We start from the raw sequence: 22,500 nt of genomic DNA on the forward strand, positions 1-22,500 counted from the left end.
GCCCCGCATTGGCGACCTATTTGATCAACTTCAAGGAGAAAATTACTTCTCAAAGATAGATCTGCGATCCGGATATCACCAATTACGACTACTAGAGGAGGATATTCCCAAGACAGCCCTCCGAACTCGTTATGGACACTACGAATTTGTAGTGATGTCATTCGGGTTAAACAATGCACCAGCGGTATTCATGGACCTAATGAATAGGGTGTGTCGTCCTTACTTGGATCAGTTCGTCATCATCTTCATCGATGATATACTTATCTACTCCCGAAGTAAGGAAGAGCATAGTAAGCACTTACGAAGAGTCTTAGAAACATTATGATCGGAGAAGCTCTATGCGAAGTTCTCTAAATGCGAATTTTGGATTCGAAGAGTCGAATTTTTGGGCCACGTTGTTAGCAAAAAGGGGATACACGTGGACCCCTCCAAAATTAAGGCCATTGAGAACTGGTCGGCACCGAAGACACCTACAGAGATTCGTCAATTTCTAGGTCTCGCTGTCTACTATCGCAGATTCATAAAGAACTTCTCTAGCATTGCGAAACCTCTTACTACATTAACCCAGAAAGGCGTGGCCTTTGACTGGGAAACAAAACAAGAGAAGGCGTTCCAAACACTGAAACAGGCCTTGTACACCGCACCGATACTATCCCTCCCCGAAGGGATAGAAGATTTCGTAGTGTATTGCGATGCATCAAATGAAGGACTTGGTTGTGTTCTTATGCAAAGAGGGAAGGTTATTGCCTATGCCTCCCGTCAGCTTAAGATACACGAAGTGAACTATACAACACACGATCTTGAGTTAGGAGCAGTAGTATTTGCTCTAAAGATCTGGAGACACTACCTATACGGAACAAAGAGTACTATTTTCACCAACCACAAGAGCCTTGAACACATTTTCGATCAGAAGGAGCTTAACATGCGACAACGATGATGGGTCGAGCTACTCAATGACTACGAATGCGAAATTCGTTATCATCCTGGCAAGGCCAATGTAGTAGCTGACGTCCTCAATCAAAAAGAATACATGGGTCAGAGAGTCAAATCTCTCACTATGACTATCCATTCCCACGTATCCACACAAATTAAGGAGGCTCAACTGGAAGCTTTGCAACCTGAAAATGAGTCGGGCAAATCCCTGAGAGGAATGGAAAAGAATCTAGAAATCAAGGGTGGCGGAGCATATTATTTCATGGACTGTATCTGGACACTGAGACATGGTGGCTTCAAAGACGTGGTCATGACCGAAGCACACAACACGAGATATTCCGTTCACCCAGGTTCAAATAAAATGTATCTGGATCTTAAGAAACTGTACTGGTGGCCTAACATGAAAGCAGAAATTGCTACCTTCGTAAGTAAATGTCTTACTTGCGCTAAGGTTAAGGTCGAGTATCATAAACCTTCAGGATTACTACAACAACCGGAGATACCGTAATGGAAATGGGAACGGATTACTATGGACTTCATAACCAAGTTGCCGAAGGCAAAGGGTGGACTCGATACCATATGGGTCATCGTCGACAGATTGACTAAATCCGCAAATTTTCTACCAATCAAGGAGACTGACAAGATGGAAAGGCTTACAAGAACTTACATAAGGGAAATAGTACGACTGCATGGTGTTCCATTATCCATTATCTACGATAGAGATAGTAGATTCACTTGAAGGTTCTGGCAGTCACTACAAAGTTCCCTGGGGACTAGGTTGGACATGTGTACAGCCTACCATCCACAAATAGATGGGCAAAGTGAGAGAATGATACAAACTTTGGAAGATATGTTGAGAGCTTGTGTGATTGACTTTGGAAAGGCATGGGATATCCATTTACCCCTTATCGAATTTTCATAAAGGCTACTCCATTTGAAGCCCTCTATGGTCGTAAGTGCAGGTCCCCTCTGTGCTTGGCTCAAGTTGGCGACACACAGTTAGCTAAAGGACGAGTTCCTGAAAGCACTCTCACCGGTCTGGAAATCATACGAGAAACGACAGAGAAGATCGTTCAGATTCGTGAACGGATGAAAGCCTCCAGAGACCGATAGAAAAGCTACGCTTACCAAAGGAGGAAACCTTTGGAATTCCAGGTAGGAGACCGCGTTCTATTGAAGGTCTCACCTTGGAAAGGCTTGATACGCTTTGGAAAGCATGGAAAGCTAAATCCAAGATACATAGGGCCTTTCGATATTCTCGCCAGAATCGGCCCTGTAGCTTACAAACTTAATCTACCACGTGAACTTAGTAACATACATCCAACCTTCCATGTCTCGAACTTGAAAAAGTGTCAGTCCGATGAGACTCTTGTTATTCCACCCGACGAGATCGAGATCAACGAGAGCCTCAACTTCGTGGAAGAACCAGTAGAAATCATGGACCGAGAGGTCAAACAAATGAAACAAAGTCGCATAACCATCGTGAAGGTTCGCTGGAACGCCAAGCGAGGACCTGAATTCACATGGGAACGCGAAGATCATATAAAACAAAAGTACCAACATCTTTTTCTCTGATTCACAAGTATCTTTCTTACTTTAAATTTCAGGACAAAATTCCCTCTAACGGGGGGATGATGTGACAACCCGATATTTCAACTCTATGTAATGACCTAAAAAGTCAACTATTGTAACCACTTTTGATATAATGAAATTAACTTCGAAAATAAAATGTTCAAAAGTCTCTATTTGGTTACCTAGTATCTTAGATATCATTAAACCGTGATCGTACATAAAAAGAACGTCCAAATCTGACTTCATATAAGGAAGTTATGATTTTTCCAAGTTCGGCATAGTGACAGACAGTTAAAAACTCGAAACAGATATCGAGCGACTTTTGGCCGGAATGACCTAAATAAGAATCGAAGGTCTCGACAATGGTTTTTCAACGGTAAAAATTCTGGCAAAAACAGACGTCAGATAATGAAGTTATGGATTTCTAACGAAGTTTTCTTACCCCGACCTTTTAAAAATAAATAATAAAAATAATTTCAAAATTTGCCAATGGAGTCTAAACGAAAGTTGTAGAGCGTAGTCTCACCTACGCGTGGATATAAAGAACGTCGAAAACGGAGTTCGTATGAAGAAGATATGAACTTTTTAAGTTTATTAAATAATAAAAATATAAATTTAAATTAAATTTCGGTATTATCCGAAGGAGGAGTCACCGGGCCAATCCGAGTTACGCCTAGCGTACTCGAGGACTAGGCCTCAGATCGTCCACGTCTTCAACTATGCGAGGCTATGCCCCGTCCCATCCAAAGCTCTGAGGCAGTCGAGGATGCGGTCACGCATGACGCACGCGTACGCCCAGCGTAAACGCGTACGCCCAGCGTACCGAGGCGGTTCCCAGCCCCTATAAAAGGGATGAGAGGGTTCCGAAGAAAAGGCTCATTTCCTCTCATCTTTCTTGCATTTTTGCCTCGTTTTCCATGCACGTGATATCCCGAAGCCCCGGTTTCCATACTCAAGCCCCGAGGGTCGTTTGTGCTCCCGAGAATCCTGAGAAAATCCGCTTTCTTGAGTCGAAGTTCTACTCGGTTTTCATCTCGTCTTCTTCGATCTTTCAAGTGAGTTCATACCCCTATAATCCACACTTTTAAATGTTTTATAAATGCTTTTATATGCTTTTAAGGGGGGGGGGGGGGCAAATACAAGTAAAACACACGATTATTATCGTGTGTTATATAAAGCTTCGTTATACACTTTTTATCAATTGAATCATATGTGAATCATAACTATTATAGGGAAACTTTCGTATGCAAAATATATCACGATAACATCTTATCTTTTGTAATGAAAAATGTTGTTATATATATATATATATATATATATATATATATATATATATATATATATATATATATATAAATCAAACACTCTACTTATACTGTAAGTATATGTGTCCTTCTTTGGCACTACAAAAGTTATACTTTTCACAACAAGTGAGCATTTCACTAGGGTTTACTATACAAACGAGACCCACTTTTGGAAAACTATAATAGGTATAGTTTTACGAGAACATCACAAACTTTTACATACTAGAAACACTATTGCAAAGAGATACATTCATATACAAGAACAAACGAACATTTTCATACGTAAATCTGTTTTATACTAAGTTTTGTGAGACATTAAACTTCACGTACGTTCGAGTATACATTTCAAGTCCTGTTTTATATACCAGAATCCCTTGGAGGGGGAGCATGGTGTTTGTGTATAGATCTATACGGGATTGACAACCCTGTGCCCTGACTGTTAGCTACAGTACACCATTTGGGGTGACAAACGTCAGAACATTCCAACGCCTGAAGAACGTTGTGTATAGGCCTGCCTAGTCAATAGCATGGTTATAAAACTCACATGGAGTATAAAAACACATTGATTTACGGGGTTTTTCAGACATCTTGGCGACGTTACACATACATAAATTAACTACTTTAGGCATGAAAAACATTATTGTGTTACAGTTTTGGAACCTTTAAACTGCCAGCCACATACGGAAAAACATCAATTTTCTAGAAACAAACATTGGTCTTGATAGAAGGCTACATTTATACCAGTAGAAAATATGGGATTTTCTAGGAACAAACAAACAAAAACAAACCATCTCATTTTAAATTCATACCAACATTGTCATTTAATACTTATGAAACTCAACAGCTTAAATGCTGATCTACTCTTTCAAAACTACTTGTATGTCCCAGGGATTCAGTAATTACAGGTAACAAACAGCTTTTGAAGAAGGGACGCTGCGGCGCCAGTTAATTTTATATTTTGGCATCATATTGTAATTGGTCTTGAACATGTACCTTTTAACAATGTAAACTTTCAATTATATATATGATGGTTATATTGCTTTCTTTACTATGTATTCAATTGTTACAGTACTACATGAAGTCATCCGCCCCCGAACATTTCCGCCGTTCCGGTTTGGGGGTGTGACATAAAACTTGGATAGGAAAACTTCTGTAGCTTTACACTTAAAGTTCATTTAGCTTTACAGCCAAAAGTTTTCGAACATAAATAATTGGGAATTGTACTAAAACTAAGGATTGTTTTGGAAGTTTCTCATTCATCAAAATAACAAGACGAACTTAGTGAGGTCCTCTCTAATAACTGTATATAGATCTATACGGGTTGACACTCCCCGTCTGTGGTTGCTAGCTACAACCATCGTTTGTCGAAACAAAACGGACAACAACTTCTTGTTTTTATCTTACACTTTTTATCATGACGATGATGAAGCGTTGTTACGAAAACAATCACCAATATGATTTTCACTGTGCTTCACGGAGGCGGATTTATGTCATGTTGCTCAGTTATTGTTCCACAAAATTCTATATTAAAAAATACTAATAGACTAAGATAAGGTTGTTTTTAGTATACACATTCACATCTAGAATGTTAAACAAATTGTTAGTGTTTATTTACATATAGTAAACACTTAATATTCCACTTCACGAAAATATGTTGATTTTTTACTTATTCATTATAAGTAAATTAACATGAATACTTTTATCGGATTACATGTATGAGTCTCACATAAATCATATCGATAACAATTTTAGTTATATACTTGCACAAACTTTTCTTTGCAAAGATTCTAAATTTAATAAAAGTTCTTTTTTATAAAATTCACTATAAATCGGTTATAATTCCACATTGCCCATATTTCATTTCAAAAATACTAATACAAGTTAGAATAGAACTATTTTTAGTGTAAGGATTTACTGTGAGATCAGGATTAAGTGTAGCGTTTTATTTAAATAAAATTAACATTTAAGAGTATACAACATGAAATCATGTTGACTTTAACTTGTATTTCATAAGTCAATCAACATCCAGACTTGTATGACATTACAAGTACATTTACACTTAGGTCAGGATGACACTACTCATTATTATTTAACCACTATGAATTATAAAAGTAACATTTTTATATAATCTGATTATGTTTTACTTTTATATAAAAATCCTCTTTTAACAAGATAATCATAGTCAAAACCTGTAGAACTCATCAACAATTGTTTTAGACGTATTTCCAAAACGCGTGTATTCTCAGGAAGTTAGTAGCTGGATTTCAATCCCGATGAGTTATGGAATAACCTATCTTTTATTATTTACCAACCTGTTCGGGCCTTTTTGTTTTTGTTAAGTTACACCTTGTTGAACTTGTTTTGTAAACTCGCATTTCCGAATTAATTTTGAATCAATATAATCATTGTATTTAAATCTATGAAGACATGTAATGTTATTCAAGTCGTGTACTATTCTATGTATGTTTCTTAATTGTGATCCAATTTTCGACATTGCAACCTTGACGTTTCCGCCGCCGGCCGGGGTGTGACAATCTACATTGCGGTTTGAGGTGAGTTTCTAACTACATGATATTGATGTTATACGTCCTTTACTTTAGCTCGTGTATGCTTGTAGGATATATGTTGACAGTAGTTGGCTATGTTATTGTCTAGTAGTTGTATGATATTGGCTCAACATATTGAGGAATATGCGTACGGTATTTGCTCAACATACCGAGGAATACATGTAGGATATTAACTCGACCTACTGAGCAATATATTAGGTCTCGTCATACTGAGCGAAAGGGATCGACAATAGCCGATGTGTCATGAGTTAGTGTGTTCTTGTTTATGATTTTTTCTTAGACTTGCATGTGTGGTAATGTGTTGATTGTATCCTTATGTTAGCGGTAAAGTGTGTGAAATGATATATGTGTAGGTGTTGGAATTCACTAAGCTTCATGCTTACCCTTTCCCTTAAAACTACTATTCCAAGAACATCATGTACGAATGATGACAGAGCGTGACAGTACACACTGGCTTGGTTCGTTCATGATGAGTAGTTACATGATACAATTTTATTCATGTTTCCGCTTGGTTGAAATTTTAATGCATTAATTAGGGAAAATATATTTTTTTGTATATAGAATTGGATTTTAAAATTTGTTAATGATTTTTGTTTTAATAAATAAAATTTAAAAGTTCAAAATTTATTGAAAATTTTGGGATGTTATTGATTTCACGACGAGTGATCCGTAGGAAGTGTTCGTGACGGGTGGCTGAAAGCGAACAATATTGAGATACGTGCTATATAAGGATGTTAAATCAAAAAATGATGCCCCTTTGATATTTGAAACATTAGGCGATGACCCAAGTTGCACATAGTTTGGGTCGGCCATAATAATGTAATTTTAAACTTCATTACGAAATCAATAGAAACTCTCTCCAGTTCGCTTGTGGACATAACATGATTATCTCATCATGTAAACCAGATAAATCGTGTATTTGTTTTTATGCTTTTTCATCTTATATCCATGTGTGTCGCTCTAAACCCTAACATTTGATTAGTCAACTTGCCATTGTTAAGGTGTTTTTTAAATAGGTAAAATGTATGAACTCTTTTTCCAAATATGTAGTAGAAGATGTGGACCATAATATAGTCTACAAAAAGGAGATTGTTTATTTTATTTTTATAATGTGTAGGCTACATCAGAAAGCAATTCTTTTTTGTTTTGTTTTTTTTTTAACTTGAAAGACTTTCATTGATTGTAGTTCCATAAAGTGTACCAACCGCTTATTTAAAACTTGTTGTAATTTATTATGTCTCGTGAATGTTTGAATTTTTATTATTAAAAGAGTGATATGATTTATTGTTAACAGAAATGCATGCTACTATCAGCTTCATTGTGTAGTTAAACAACAAAAAAATTGTTGTCGTTAAGAAACATATTTCCTCCAAAAGCATTAAGGGGGCAACATGAAATATGAGGATACGACCATAATCAACATCTCCATGACTAAAAATGACACAAAATTTCATAAACATATAGGTATAATGAGTTTCAATGTCAAATGAAAATCTTGAATTTCAATCCTAATTACAAACACGCCTTGATACCTTGTTAGATTTTTGAATGATGATACTAACAATATAACTGAGTGTATGTAAATCAACATGACGTTACACTCCGCAATCGATTTTAATTCTAAATGCACTTTCTTTTTCAAAATAATTTCCCCAAATTTGACAGTTTAAATCAAAAGTAGAATATAAGAGAAACTTACGGCTGGTAGAATGATTGGATCCCATGTTGAAGTTGCTAATCCTCAAAGTAATCAAAGAAGATGATCAATTAAAAATTTATCTACAATATGAAGAAAATGCCATTTTCGATTATGCTGGAAAATCGAAACTTTGAAGCTGAGTGTTCTCTAGGGTTTTTTGTTAAGCACGGGATCACAGTCCCCTCCAAAGGTTCCATTTGCGAGTGCATGGTGGTTAATGGTGTTGGTGATTTTAGTGTCACCAGACGTTTTAGGTAATTAGAACTAACATTTGAGCTAAGAGGCTTATTATTTTTATTTTATCTTATATGTTTGGTGAATGCGGAGTGCATGCATATATAAGATCGAATTATAAGCTGGTACGACAGAATATCGGTAGTCAAGAGGGTCGCACCCCCTTGAATGGCCATAGGGCAGCACCCCTATTAGATTCTAAGGGGCATAGCCCCTAGAGGTGGTCTTTGGAAATTTTAGGGTAGCGCCCCAAAAGGTTTTTGGAAATCAGAAATAGTTTTATTATTGAACAACCAAATTCAAGTTATTGAAATTGATAAATCTTGTCAGTTTTGACACTATTGATTATTGCATTAAATTCGAGATTCCCCTAACTAACTTAGAAGATAAAACCCAAGTATGTCATGCATATATAAAACTCTTCTTTTGATCCATAAAGAGAACCCTTTTCTCAGCTCTTTTTCTTAAAAAACTATAGCGTCCGATTATCAGGTATTATCATTTTAGCCCCTAACTTTATTAAAGTTGCATAATTGGTCCCTTGTGGTAAAGTTTCTGGTTTAGCATGTACGTTGGGCATACATGATGGTACGCACATCGTACTCGTGAGATGAAGGATCGTGGAAGGCCTGCTAGTACCCTGGCGTACGTGTCGTACGTCCGGTGTACTAGCCCTGTCTCTAAACCCTAATTTTAAGGGTTTCTCCCTATTTAAACCACCTTATGCCTCCATTGGACATTCCTTATCAACCACCATTCGCTCAAAAACCCTAATCTTGAGTCTAATCTTGTTTCTGAGAGTTTGGGAGCTTATTAAGTGGTTTTGGTGCATATTTGTTGAAAAGGGAGGTGGAGAAGAATGAGGTGTTGCATGCAAGCTTATAGATCCAGAAACTACTCCTCATTGGCATCTTTTCCAGATATAAAGTTTATACCTTGACGAGTTTCCTTTTTGATCTCCATGGATGAGTTTTATCAGCTTTTTGTCCCAAAGTTTGGACCTTTATGAGTTTGGATCACTCTATTGAATAATAGTTATCGCTTCATGCATTTTAGGTCTTGTAGATTCAAAACAATAGTTGCTTGAGTATTTCCCTTGGCCCATGCATGAGTAAAGTGAATTAGAGTGTGATGGAAGTTAAAGTTTGTTGCATTAGGTCTTTTCTAGCCATGAAATGGCTTTAAGTCGATGACTTTATGGGTTAAGACACCCTAGGATGGTCAGATCTGAAATTAGGATAGGTGTCTAAACGGATTAAGACATAAAAGTTGATGAAACTGGATCAGGCAGAGAACGTCGCCCATACTGCTGGCTACGCCCTGCATAGCCAGTCCTGTCCCCGACTAGTCGTTGATCGAGTTGTATGCCCCGTGTAAGAGAGAGTACGCCCAGCGTACGCGATGGGCAGTTGAATTTTGTTTACTTTTGACATTTGGTCAAGATTTAGGGTTTTGGACCACGTGATGGGAAAAATGGTCTTTTGCTCTTGAGGGACTTAGTCGTGGTATTTGGACTCACGAGTTGAGTTATGGACCTTAATTATTAATTAGGGTTAATTATTGTGTTATTAGGCAGAGTCAGGTTCTGGTAGTTCGGATGTGAGATTTATCTGTCATCAGTATCAAGTGAGTCTCCGCACTTATTCTTACATGTGTGGTAGAGTATATGTATTTTTAATGATCAGTTGGGTCTACCATTATTTTGTATGATGTTGTTTATGTGTGACTGAGACTTAGGGTTGCTGATAATCCATAGGGCGTGTTGTTGCACATTGGGGCTGGTGATAGTCCTCAGGGCTGCTGATAACCCATAACTGTTTATTTATGTTGTGTTGCATGTGGTATCTTGGGGAATTCACTAAGCTTCGTGCTTAAAGTTGGTTATTTATGTGTTTCAGGTACTTCTAAGAACCGTAGGAAGACGAAGGTCTGATTTTACACTCTCGCTGGAAGATTTGTTACTGGGACAGTTTGAGATACTCTGATATTTTGTGATGATGTTTGTTCTAGACACTTATGTTTTTGATGACTTGGTTTGTGAAACTTTATTTTGGTAAATTAAAAATGAAAAATTTGGTGTAAAATTTGAGGTGTTACAAAAAACGAATATAGAACTCTCTGATGATTTAGTTTGTGTTTCTGTGCGTAGATACACAAGTGTTATTTTGGATTATCCTAGATTGAATTTCTTGTAACCCAGACATATGATGAAAATATCAGTTTGGAAAGTGAACATACATGATCCATTATGAATCCGATTTCCACAATCACCCTAATATCTAACCAAGAAATGGCGAAAGCGGAGGTGGAGGCAACGATGACTTAGTACACTATGGTGTGGCGGTGAATGGCGAGGAGATTTTTGATGGTGAGGAGCGTAGGGAGTGTCGGGAGGGGAACCGAGTGATGCATGAAACGAATGTTAAAAAAGCGCTTCAAAAAGCAAAATCTATTTTTTATCTTGTGCAAAAGGAGTTGAGAAAACGTTTTTTTTTTTTTTTTCTTCTTCTAAAAAACAAACAATTCTTCTGCAAAAAACAAACACTAACCGAGTCTTTCTTGCTAATATTCATATATTGCCGTTTAAAGAAAATATTATTTAAAAATATAGCCATGTTAAGACTTAGAACAGACCTGTGTACAACTTGTGCTAACAAATAATAACAAACTGATGGCTAATAAAAGAAATATATATCTACGTAACTTTTATCCCCACTTGCCCACTCGTCACCGTTGAAATGCTGATGTTTGATGTTTCCACTTGGTCACTCCACATTCTTTCTTTAAATAGCATGCATTTTGCATTCAAAATCAATCATCACCCCTCTTTTTGTAGTCCAATAAACATGGCTCGAGGGCTCACCCTACTGTTTTCGGTTCTCATACTAATCGCATTGACACAAATTCAAATAATGGTGGTCGTTGCAGCCGAACCACAGGTTCCATGTTACTTTATATTTGGAGATTCAATGGTTGATAGTGGCAATAACAACGGTCTCTTGACAGCAGCAAAAGCCAATTACCCACCATACGGGATTGATTTCCCACAAGGCGTGACCGGTCGATTCACCAATGGTCGAACCATTGCAGACATTATTGGTATTTTTTATACTCTCATCTAGTTCGACTATTTATATTTATTGGACATATGTTAAAACAATATAATATTATTATACTAGTTGTGAGACCCGTATATTATACAGATTAATTTAAAAAAAATTAAACATTAAAATATAAGCAGTAAAGATTTTTTAATGTAAAACTTTAAAATAAGAAAGAAAGAAACATATTCATTGCAATTTAAATTCATATATATTGTAAGAGTGTGCAACAAACCGCATAAACCGCCCACACCGCACCGCATAATACGGTTTTCAATGTTCGCGGTGCAATTTGCGTTTTGTAATTTTTTGTAAACCGCAATATACGGTACGGTTTGCGATTTATGATTTATATATATATATATATATATATATATATATATATATATATATATATATATATATATATATATATATATATATATATATATATATATATATAAAATTTTAAGATCCATTCAGTCATTCAGAATATCAAGTTAAATTTCAAAAACGTTTTGTGATTCATCATAAATTTTATACTTAAAAATGGCATCATTGCAATTTTATAATTAAGAATGTATTAGTTCGCATGTATAAACATTCTAAACTCTTTTTTTGAATTAAAACCATTCTAATTTCTTGAATTAAAAACATTATATTTAATATTAACAAATGTATTCTATGAATTTTTTCATTTCACTTCACGATTCGTACAGAAAGAAAAAAATAATTGTAGATTTTAAACATCATGTGTCCTTGATTAAGCACTAAAGGGACCAAAAAATTAGTTTTTCTAATTATGTTTTTTTAGATCGTAAGCAACACATAAATATAAAAAAACGAAAAAAAATATTCTCAGACCGCATTAAAACCGCCCGTACCGCACCAAACCACAAAGCGCGGTTTAGAACATTCGCTATGTGGTTTGCGGTTTTCGTAAATCTCAAACCGCATATGCGGTGCGGTTTGCGGTTTTGACTCTAAAGCACACCAAACCGCACCGCGCTCATTATATTGTATTTAATACTTGCATATATAAATATATGACTTTAGTTTTAAAAATTGAAACAAATCAGAAATTGACAAGTGAATAATATTTATTTCAAAAATATCACAAAATGACAAGTGTCAAACTAATGAAAGATTGAAAAGTGGCAAAAAAAGCTTCATTTATTAAAAAGGATTTATGTAATATATGTTACCCATTTTTATCAAAATGTTATTACTAGAAAATATATTGATGTTTTAATTGTCTACTTTTTAATTTAACAATTAAGAAAATGTAATTTTTTGTATCTAATTACTCCCTACAAATTAATATTTTGTTGTTCATTGCGAGTTATCAATATAGTATTTGAAATAAAATTGCAAAACTAATTTACTTCTTTATTTACATACTAGTTTATAATCCGTGATAACCACGGTTATTAAATTAATTAAACTTTCATATTAAAAAATAAACATTATTAATAAATTATTTTAAATAAATAATTATTTAAAAGATATTTTTTAGCTATATAAAATTATAATTGATGATTTAAATCATTTGTGAAGTTATATCACCTTATAATCTGTATTAATTTTATTTAATTTTTAACCTAATGTTATTACTTTAATATAATTAGAATAAAAAATTTAAAATTTAAAATTTAAAATGTAGAATCAATTATTAATTTAATGTAATTAGAATGAAAATTTTAAATTTTGAAATTTGAAATTAATAGATGACAAGTGACATAATAAGTTACATATAGTTATTAATGAAGAGTTTTAATAGTATGACACTTGTCAATAGAAGAATAAATATATTCATTTATTAGAATAGGAAGATCTGTAATCGGTATTTCAAATTATGAAATTCCATCTTAATGCACCATTCTTTATATTTTAAGCTTACGAAAGAATATGATTAAAAGTTTATCAATACTGAAAAATATTAATTAAATTTTATGCGAAGCTCATTTATTTACAGAAAAATATCATACATTTTAACAAAATTTTGCTGATAGAAATGATCGTAAGAATATTGAGATAAGCAAATGGTATGCATGATGTATATAAGCTACAAGGTAAATATAACATGAGTCCTTGGTTTATCTATTAAAATAGCTCGTATACAACGAGATGGAAAACCCGATAGATAATATAGACAGAAGGGGTTATCAATATGAGTTACACTAATTTTTTTTTCATCAGTGTAAAATGGACTTTATGTAACTTTTTCTTTTTGCATCTGTGGTCCATTTCCGTGAAAGTTGTCACTCCAAAGATCAACAAAAAATGTCACACCAATGGCCGTTCTTTGAGACCTCCGTTTAATAGGAACAGGAACGTTAAGTTGAGAGCATTTTCGATAACGACCATTTACGACATTTTGTTAAACTTCCTTAAGGACCATTTGTTAGATTTAAAAGAAGTCTATTAAATTTTGTGTCAAACAAAATGGCAAAAATGGTTCATGTGGTTGTTAAAAATATAAAGTTTTTTGTCTAAAAACGTTTGTGGTGTATAAGTTGTCTAGATTTGGATACTTGTGCGGTTTTGGTTTTTAAGAACTTGTTGTTAGCTTTTTCTAAAATAACAATTTTATTCTTACGGACGATTTCTACAATTGTTTATTTTTACTAAATTATAAGGATCATTTTTGCATCTCTTCTTTTTAATTTTATTAAATTACTATACATTAATCATTTTAGTTAACTCTTTTTTTATTTCTTTTTATTCTATTTTTATATATTAATAACCATTATTTTAATGGATTATAAATTTCTTAAGAATTTTAATTTTTTTTATTATAATAAATTTTTTATTAGATTAGTATATATTAATAAATATTTTTTATATATAATATTTATTTATGAATAAATATTATTTTATTGAATTATTAATATTATTAGTTAATTTTTTAATTTTATTTTTAGTTGATTATTTCATTTTTATTGAATTATTATCTATTAATAAACATTATTTTAAATATATAATACTTATATATTAATAAATATTACTTTATTGGATTACTAATTTTCTTATATTGTTTTCTATTTTATTTTAAGTAAAAAAAACCCCATAACAAATCCCACCACCCCACCTCTCTTAATTTATTTAAAATATTTGGAATATAACATATTTCGGAAAACAAAAACACCATCCTAACTTATTTAAAAAAAAATCCTACCTACCCCACTACTGTCGGATCAGGTGATAATGGTGATGTTGCCCAAAATATGTTATTTTCTAAATATTTAAAATAAATTAGGATATGTGGTGTGAGTGGTGTTTAATTAAAAGAATTAATCCAACAAAAATGAAATTAAAAACAAATTAACTAAACGAAAGTAATAATCCAATAAAGTAATAATTATTTATAGATAACTATTATACATTAAAAATAATATTCATTAATATATAATAATTCAATAAAAATAAATTAAAAGAAAATTAATAATCCAAAAAAATAATATTTATTAATATATAAATAGTATATATTAAAAAAATTATTTATTACTATATAATAATCCAATAAAAAGAATTAATCCAATAAAAGATAATTAAAAAAAAGAATTAGCTAAAATAATTCATGTATAGTAATTTAATAAAATTAAAAAGAAGAGATGAATAAATTACCCTTGTAGTTTCGTAAAAAGAAATAATTACAAATTGATCTGTAAGTGTAAAAAAAAATGAAAAAAAGTTAAGAGCCAATCTATTAAAATTAACGAGATAGGGACAAAAATCATATAATTTATCAAAAATTGGATCACTGATGCACCACCAAATCTTTTTTGGGAAAAAACCACATATTTTTAACTCCACACAAACCATTTTTGCAATTTTTTATTTATATTAACTATCATAAATTGAATAAAAATGAAAAAAAAAACTAAAACATGTAAAATATAATATTCAGATAGTTAACAAAATAAGACCTACTAATTTCAATCATCATTTAAAATTTTTTTATTTAATATATAAATAATTTTTGTTATCTAAACTTTATCCAAAATATTTAAAATAAAATTCATCCATAAATATTTTCATTTCCTATTTTTATCATGAAACAATAGGACTAAATAAAATTCAATTTAATCAGTCTAATTGATTTGGTTAAAAATTATATCCGAATAACATACAATAAATTTTTATTGGTTCGATATAAGCTTTTGATATTTAATTTAACAAAATTATGTAGTTTTATCAAATTTTGAATATATTCCTTAATAAAGAGATAAATTTTTCAAAACAAAATTTAAAAAAAAAACGTTTGTTAGCTAATATGAACATAATGAAATCTTTATAAATACTTCAGCCTTTTTTATCACCTTGGTTGTTATGCATGCTAAAATAATCAACCATATAAACAATATGACATTAATTCATTCAATTAACTTTCTTTAAAGGAAAATAAAAATATTTATATGTTTAAAAAGTTTTTATTTTAAAAATAATAATGTACCGTATTTAAAAAAATTAATATATTTTTATAAATTATCTAAAGATAAATCTCAAAAATAATATCACATAAAAATTAAAGGTAGATAAAGTTATGTTTTTATACTTCAAATATTTTTAGATAAATACTTCAATTATGTTTTTATACTTCAAATATGTCTGAATAAATAATATCATATAAGTATTAAATTTTCTATGCTTTAGTTTTTGTGCTTTTATTTAATTTATGATAACTAATATAACATTTTATAGACTTCTTTTAAATTTCGCAAGTGGGCATTAGGTGAAATTTCATAAATAATCTTTAAGCGAAGTTTAACAAAATCTCTGAAATAGTCCTTATCTAAAACAAACATATTGCAGAAGGACCATTGGCGTTACAACTTTAATTTTTCAGAAGGGACCACTGGCATGACAACTTTGTAAAAATGGACAATTAGACTGATTTTAGGAACATTTATTAAACCATAAGGACCATTGTGAAAATTTTCCTATTTTGTATTTTATTTTAAATGATTTTTATAAAAAATGAAAAAAGAAAATAAGCCTGAGAAAGATAATTATTCCACTCTTTGGTAGATCTAATATAGAAAATTATTTCTTGTTTGGTTGTATTAAACAGAAAAATGAAAATGGATTCCTTTACCTTGTTTCAAACAACATTTTAAAAAAAAATATACATCTTTTATATTTTAAAATTTTCATTTTAACATTATTTGTTACCAAATAATTTATTTTGTAATAAATTAGTATTATTTTATACACATCTTGTATTGAAAAACACATTTTTAATATAAATGAATAACTTAAAAATATATTTTAATGAAACTTGAAAATCATACTATTTAAGAACTATGTCCAATAAGGATATGCAAAAAGAAAAGTTCAATATTCTTAAAAATAACAAAACATAACTATATGTCTATGTTTAATATAGAATGTACAAAGAGTCAACTTCAATATTCGTAAAAACTACAAAACCGTAACTTAAAATAGATTAATCATGATATTGAACCATCAACAATCATTGTCATGTAACAAATATTTTCTTCTTCTGGGTTTGAATCCGTTGTCGGCACCACCATACTTTCCGGATACATGTAACTCCAACAATGCTTTAATCAACTTTGCATCCTCTTCAATAGTCAATGCGTGTTTGCTTCTCCCTGCCATGCCTAATTTTTTTTTACATAATAGATGCTTAAAATAGTAATTCAGCAATCCTAACAACCCATATTCAAAGCAGCATAACTCAATAGTAACTAAACCAAATAAACTATTTTTGATCCATAGACATAGAGAAGATAGAGAACTAGAATCTGAAATAGTTTTTAACAATCTTAAAAACCCATGTTTAGGGATATATAACTCAGCCAAATATAAATCAATTAAGCTTTTATTTAGTCTAACATGTAGACAAGATAGATAAGTACAACCTGGGACAAAAATCAGCTCATACAGATCACATATGAAGATTTTATGGTGGTTCCAACTTTGATAAAAAGCTTACAGAGTGTTGAATAGATTACAACAATCATAAATGGCCTTATTTGGGCTTGTATAAATTATCCAAATCTTAATCAATTAAGTTGGTTTTTGAGCCTAACATGTAAATAAGATAGAGTACTACAATCTTGAAAAAAAATCAGCCTGTTAGGAGGTCGTATGAGGATTCTATGGCTTTTCAAAGTTGGGCAAAAATTCTAAAAAAGAATGAAGTAGTAAAAACAGCAGTAACAGGCCTTGTTTTGTGTTGTATAACACATCCAATTCTTAATAAATCAAGTTGTGTGTTGATTCTAACATGTAGTTAAAACAGAAGAATACAACCGGGAAAAATTCAGTTCGTTCGAAGATTATATGAGGAATTTATGATTGTCCAAAGTGAGGCTAAAATTTTATAAAATGCAGAAAAAAGCGAACACTAATAGCCCATGTATAAAGTTGTGTAAGTTGGTGAATTCTTAACCAATTAAGTTGTTTTTTAATCCTAAAATGAAGCCAAGATAGAGGACAACAATTTGGTAAAAAAATCAATTCGATCTGAGATCGTATGAGGAATTTATACTTGTTAAAGTTTAGGCTAAAATTTTGCAAAATAATAAAGCAAAAGCCAAGTCAAAATTTTCTTCACAATACTAATATTGAAATTCCAAAACAATTAAATAGGAGATGATGTTCTTACGATATGATCAAAATTCAATCCACATATCACCTTATTATAATTTGAGGTTGAGATTACAATTCTCATTTTATGTAAATCAACCAATAATCAAATTAATAAATTGACCAAGAATCGTAAAACATTTAAATCAAAATCAAAATCAAAATCAAAATCAAGTAAGTAATTACATGTAATTGGAATTAGGTTAGCAAAATCGACACACAGAGAAATTGAGGACAAATAGATCGACTTCAAAGTCGTTGATAGTTGTTGATGTGTGAGGAAATTGATTTGTTGATGCCGTCGATGTGAAGAAATCGATTTCTAAGGAGATCATGGATGAAAAATTGGTAGCACACCCTGAGGTTCGAAGTTGAGATATGATTTCAATTCTCCATTTTTGTTTGATAACCTTTTCTCTATATTTCCTTATTAATAAAACGAGAATTAAGATGGAAATGGAATCAATTTAATTCTTTTTCGCTTCTTTTTAAAATTAAACGCCAACTAAACAAGAGAAATGGAATACATTCCATTTCTCTACTGTAAATTCTAATTCTATGTACCAAACACACCCTTATTATCTTTGCTTTCCGTTTCTTCTATGGTCATCTTTGCTAACCCCTATCGCCACCCACCCCATCATCCCCTCATTTACACACAAAAACCCCAACCCTTCCTTCGTTTTGAAGATACAACATTGAACGCAACACCCTCCATCTTATCTATCTTATCCGAACTAAGAATACATACCACCGTTTCAGACATAAAACCTGATCATTCAAATCACTTTTAAGGCAACCAAAGCGTATTAAAATAAAACAAAATTCATACCAACACAACTAATACAAAGCCACCATAGATTGTAGAGTGAAATCTAAAAGAAATAGTTGTTTAGAGTAACTGCATATTCAATTTCAACAATAACTTCTTAATTACTCGATTTCTAGATCTTAAATAGGCAAGGATCAACATCTAAAGAGACAACATTTCAACAAAATGAAACATACAGAAACCAATAAAGAAAAAATGTTGGTGAATTAGTTGTGGCTAATTGCTTTAGCTATGAGGAATGATTGCTTTAGCTATGAGGAATTAGGGCTCCTAAGCTTTCTTACTTGTTGTATAAATTAGTGATGATTCAAGGGTTTCGTAGGCTTTCTCATGAACGTATTTCTTGTTGCCATCACACAACTTAATCAGATTAAATCTTTCTTTATCCCACTATGACAACTTGAAATCAATACGGATTAAAGGGTCACTGATGATTCTAGACATGTGTTATACAGTTCCAAACCAACTACTCTATTGTGAGGAATTAGGGTTTGAGAGGTGTTAGGATGCCCATTCAGATTGGAACGAAGAGTGAGACGATGGGTTCAAGAGCCTAGGGTACTAGGTGGGGGAAGTGAGAATAGAAAAAAAATGTTGACGCTTGAAGGGAATAATATGAGGGAGAGAAAGGACGATCCTAGAACGAAAGATGGAGGACGTTGGTTATGGCAATCTGGAAACCAGGGTAGGGTAGGGTTTTATTGGTAAGGTGTAGGAGGCTATGGGTGGAGGTGATTTTTTATTTTTACTTAAATTTCGTTTTATAAAATATGAAATAAATTAAAAAGGGTAGAAAAATCTTTTTATATGTGTGAAGGACTAACTATATACAAGAATTAAAACCATATGGACTATCCATGTAAAAAAAAAATAAGAAATGAAGCATGTAAATTTAGGAAACCACATGGACCATTTATGTAATTGTGTGTTGTTTAAGCATGGGAATTTGGGAAACCACATGGAGCATATATATGATGTGGGTGATATGGAGCCACAGGAACAATTGGATCTTCAAGTCTATTACAAGAGATGTTCATCTCAATTGACAAAAATGTTGTTTATCTCAATTGGCCAAAATGGTGTACCTACCTAAAAACGGAATTATCAACTCCATGCAACTCTAGCTTCTCGCTAGCCTTTTATCAATAAAACTTTATTTTTTTTTTATCAAAAATTAATTGTATTGTTTAAGTGAAAAGGATAATACTATTGATCTCAGCAAATCGTATGTTTAATTTCAGGTCAACTTCTAGGATTTGTTAACTACATTCCACCATATGCTACCGTAACTAACCAAGAGATCAGCACAGGTGTAAACTATGGTAGTGGCACTGCTGGTATTAGAGATGAAACTGGAAGTCACCTGGTAAGAAAGAGTGGTTTTACTTTGTCTCTATTAAAAACCAATGTAACCAATGAAGTTTTTGTGACATAGTTACAAGGCCTAAAAATACAACTTATATAATTAGATCGATATTAACATTTTCTTTTTTTAAAGGCAAGGTGATTACACATTTTTTTTCACCATATTGATCGTATTATATTCTTCTATTTTGTCTTTTAGATTTAAAGTGAATTTTTATTTATTTGGTCGTTTTACGGGATGACAGGGTGACCGTGTCAGCTATGATAAGCAACTACTGAATCACGCAAAAATAATCTCTCGCCTTTCGCTCTTACAACACAACATGACATTTACGCAAGAATACCTGAAAAAATGCGTTTACATATCAGTCATTGGAAACAATGATTACATTAACAACTACTTGATGCCTAACAATTACCCCACCAGCCGCATATATACAATCGATCAATATGCAGCAGTCCTCGTGAAACAATACTCTAAACAACTAACTGTAAGCATTTTGACCATATTCCTTTGTTGTATTGTATATCTGAAATGTTATAATGTATTTTTAATTACTTTTCTTTTATTTTTATGATATTTAATCTTGTATACTTGTTATAGTTATATTTTTAGTTAACTGATAAACCCAAAATATACATTTTATTTCCTATGATAGACTCTATACAAATTGGGAGCTAGGAAGATTGCGGTGTTTAGTTTGGGTCTGATAGGGTGCACCCCATCTGAGATAGCACAGTTTGGCACTGATGGAAGACCATGTGTGGACTCGATCAATGATGCGGTTAGCCGATTAAATAATAGGCTTAAGCCTCTTGTTGATGATCTCAACAATGATTTGTCCGATGCAAGATTCACTTTCATCAACCTAACAAGCATTTCAACACCACCAGAAGGTATATATAAGGCAGGCATGACTACAAAACTTTCGAGTTTTATGGTATATCATACTATTTGATTAAACCTCCTTTGATTTGGGTTTCCACGAGTTTCGAGGAGAAATTATCTATTCCTAATCATGCACACACATTAAATTAAGTTTATCAATGGTTTATATTAATAAAATGTTTGGAATTTGCAGGTGTAACATTACCAACTGAGCCCTGTTGTCAATTACGGGCAGATGGACAATGTGTTCCAAACTCAATCCCTTGCCCGAATCGCAATTTAACTATTTTCTATGATGGTTTTCATACCACAGAAATTGCGAACACAGCTTTTGCAACAAGATCCTACACTGCGCTTTCTCCCATGGATGCGTCTCCATACGATATTAGTCATCTAGCTCAACTATAACATCGAACAAAATTGCAAGACAGAAATTATTATGTAATTCCTTGTATGCATAAAAAATAATAAATAATAATGATGATAATAAATACTATTATGTGACTTTGTTTTTACGGAAACCTGTTGGGATGTTATATAATGGAAGTCGACGTGAATCACATGATATAAACAAATTTGATCCCAAGTGTAATTAGAAAAGCGACACGACCAAACAAAAACCAATGAAAAGCTAGGATCGACAACTTCAATAATATTAAACTAGTATATCAAGCATAAACAAATTAGAAAAGTTTACGCCCATATGAAAGGATGAGGAAACTGCATTTCACTAAAAAAAAGAAATTTGAAAGTATTCAAGTGTTATCTCATAACTAAACTGAATTTAATGACATGACGTGTATATCTATATGGACAAATATGACCTTTCAATTCCTCACACCAATTCTGTTTCCTTTCTCTCGTTCTCTACTTCGAGAATTCCTTCCAAAATCTTAGAAAAGTTATTATTTATGTATTCTAGTTGTTAGTAAATTATTTCTCGACCCGGCCGGTTGACCCCGAGCCGATCTTTGAGTCCCGGTTCTACCCTACTTCAGTGGTTTCACAGTTTACAAGTGAGTTAACGACCCATATTTTACAGTTTTAAATGTTTTACCCGGGGTGATTTATAAAGCTAGATGCCTTAGGATACCGGATCTATAAATACTATGCCTAGTCGTAAGCTATGATGTTGTACCTAAGAGTTCGGATGGCCGATAACCTACGAGTATATAATACTTAGATGTTATAATGGTCAAATCCTTAGGAAACCTTAGTAGCTAGGAGTTATGCTAGACAAATTTAGGGATATGCATCGTAGTTAGTTGTTACCTTCCCTAAATATCATGTTAAAATAACGATAATTAGGTTACATATATGACACTTTATATATACTAGATAATTATAAGATCATAGAATATATATATATATATATATATATATATATATATATATATATATATATAT

The 22,500-nt window shown here is 32.2% G+C and overlaps 1 protein-coding gene across 1 annotated transcript; it reads left to right on the forward strand.

Moving 5' to 3' along the window:
• The first annotated feature begins 11,139 nt into the window (after positions 1–11,139).
• On the forward strand, positions 11,140–21,608 carry LOC145101905 (GDSL esterase/lipase At1g29660-like). The gene is made up of 5 exons (XM_079039210.1): positions 11,140–11,408; positions 20,081–20,205; positions 20,450–20,695; positions 20,864–21,101; positions 21,287–21,608. The coding sequence occupies exons 1-5, from the start codon at positions 11,156–11,158 to the stop codon at positions 21,499–21,501; spliced, it is 1,077 nt and encodes a 358-aa protein (XP_078895336.1). The 5' UTR covers positions 11,140–11,155; the 3' UTR covers positions 21,502–21,608.
• Positions 21,609–22,500: the final 892 nt, after the last annotated feature.

Source organism: Lactuca serriola, chromosome 4 (assembly GCF_051521515.1).
Source record: "Lactuca serriola cultivar US96UC23 chromosome 4, Lser_US96UC23_V15, whole genome shotgun sequence".
Classification (NCBI taxonomy): domain Eukaryota; kingdom Viridiplantae; phylum Streptophyta; class Magnoliopsida; order Asterales; family Asteraceae; genus Lactuca; species Lactuca serriola.

Coding starts and splice junctions, on each gene's coding strand:
- LOC145101905 (XM_079039210.1), top strand. CDS start 11,156: ATGGCTCGAGGGCTCACCCTACTGTTTTCGGTTCTCATACTAATCGCA. Junction 20,206..20,449: donor ATGAAACTGGAAGTCACCTG/GTAAGAAAGAGT, acceptor ACGGGATGACAG/GGTGACCGTGTCAGCTATGA. Junction 20,696..20,863: donor AATACTCTAAACAACTAACT/GTAAGCATTTTG, acceptor TTCCTATGATAG/ACTCTATACAAATTGGGAGC.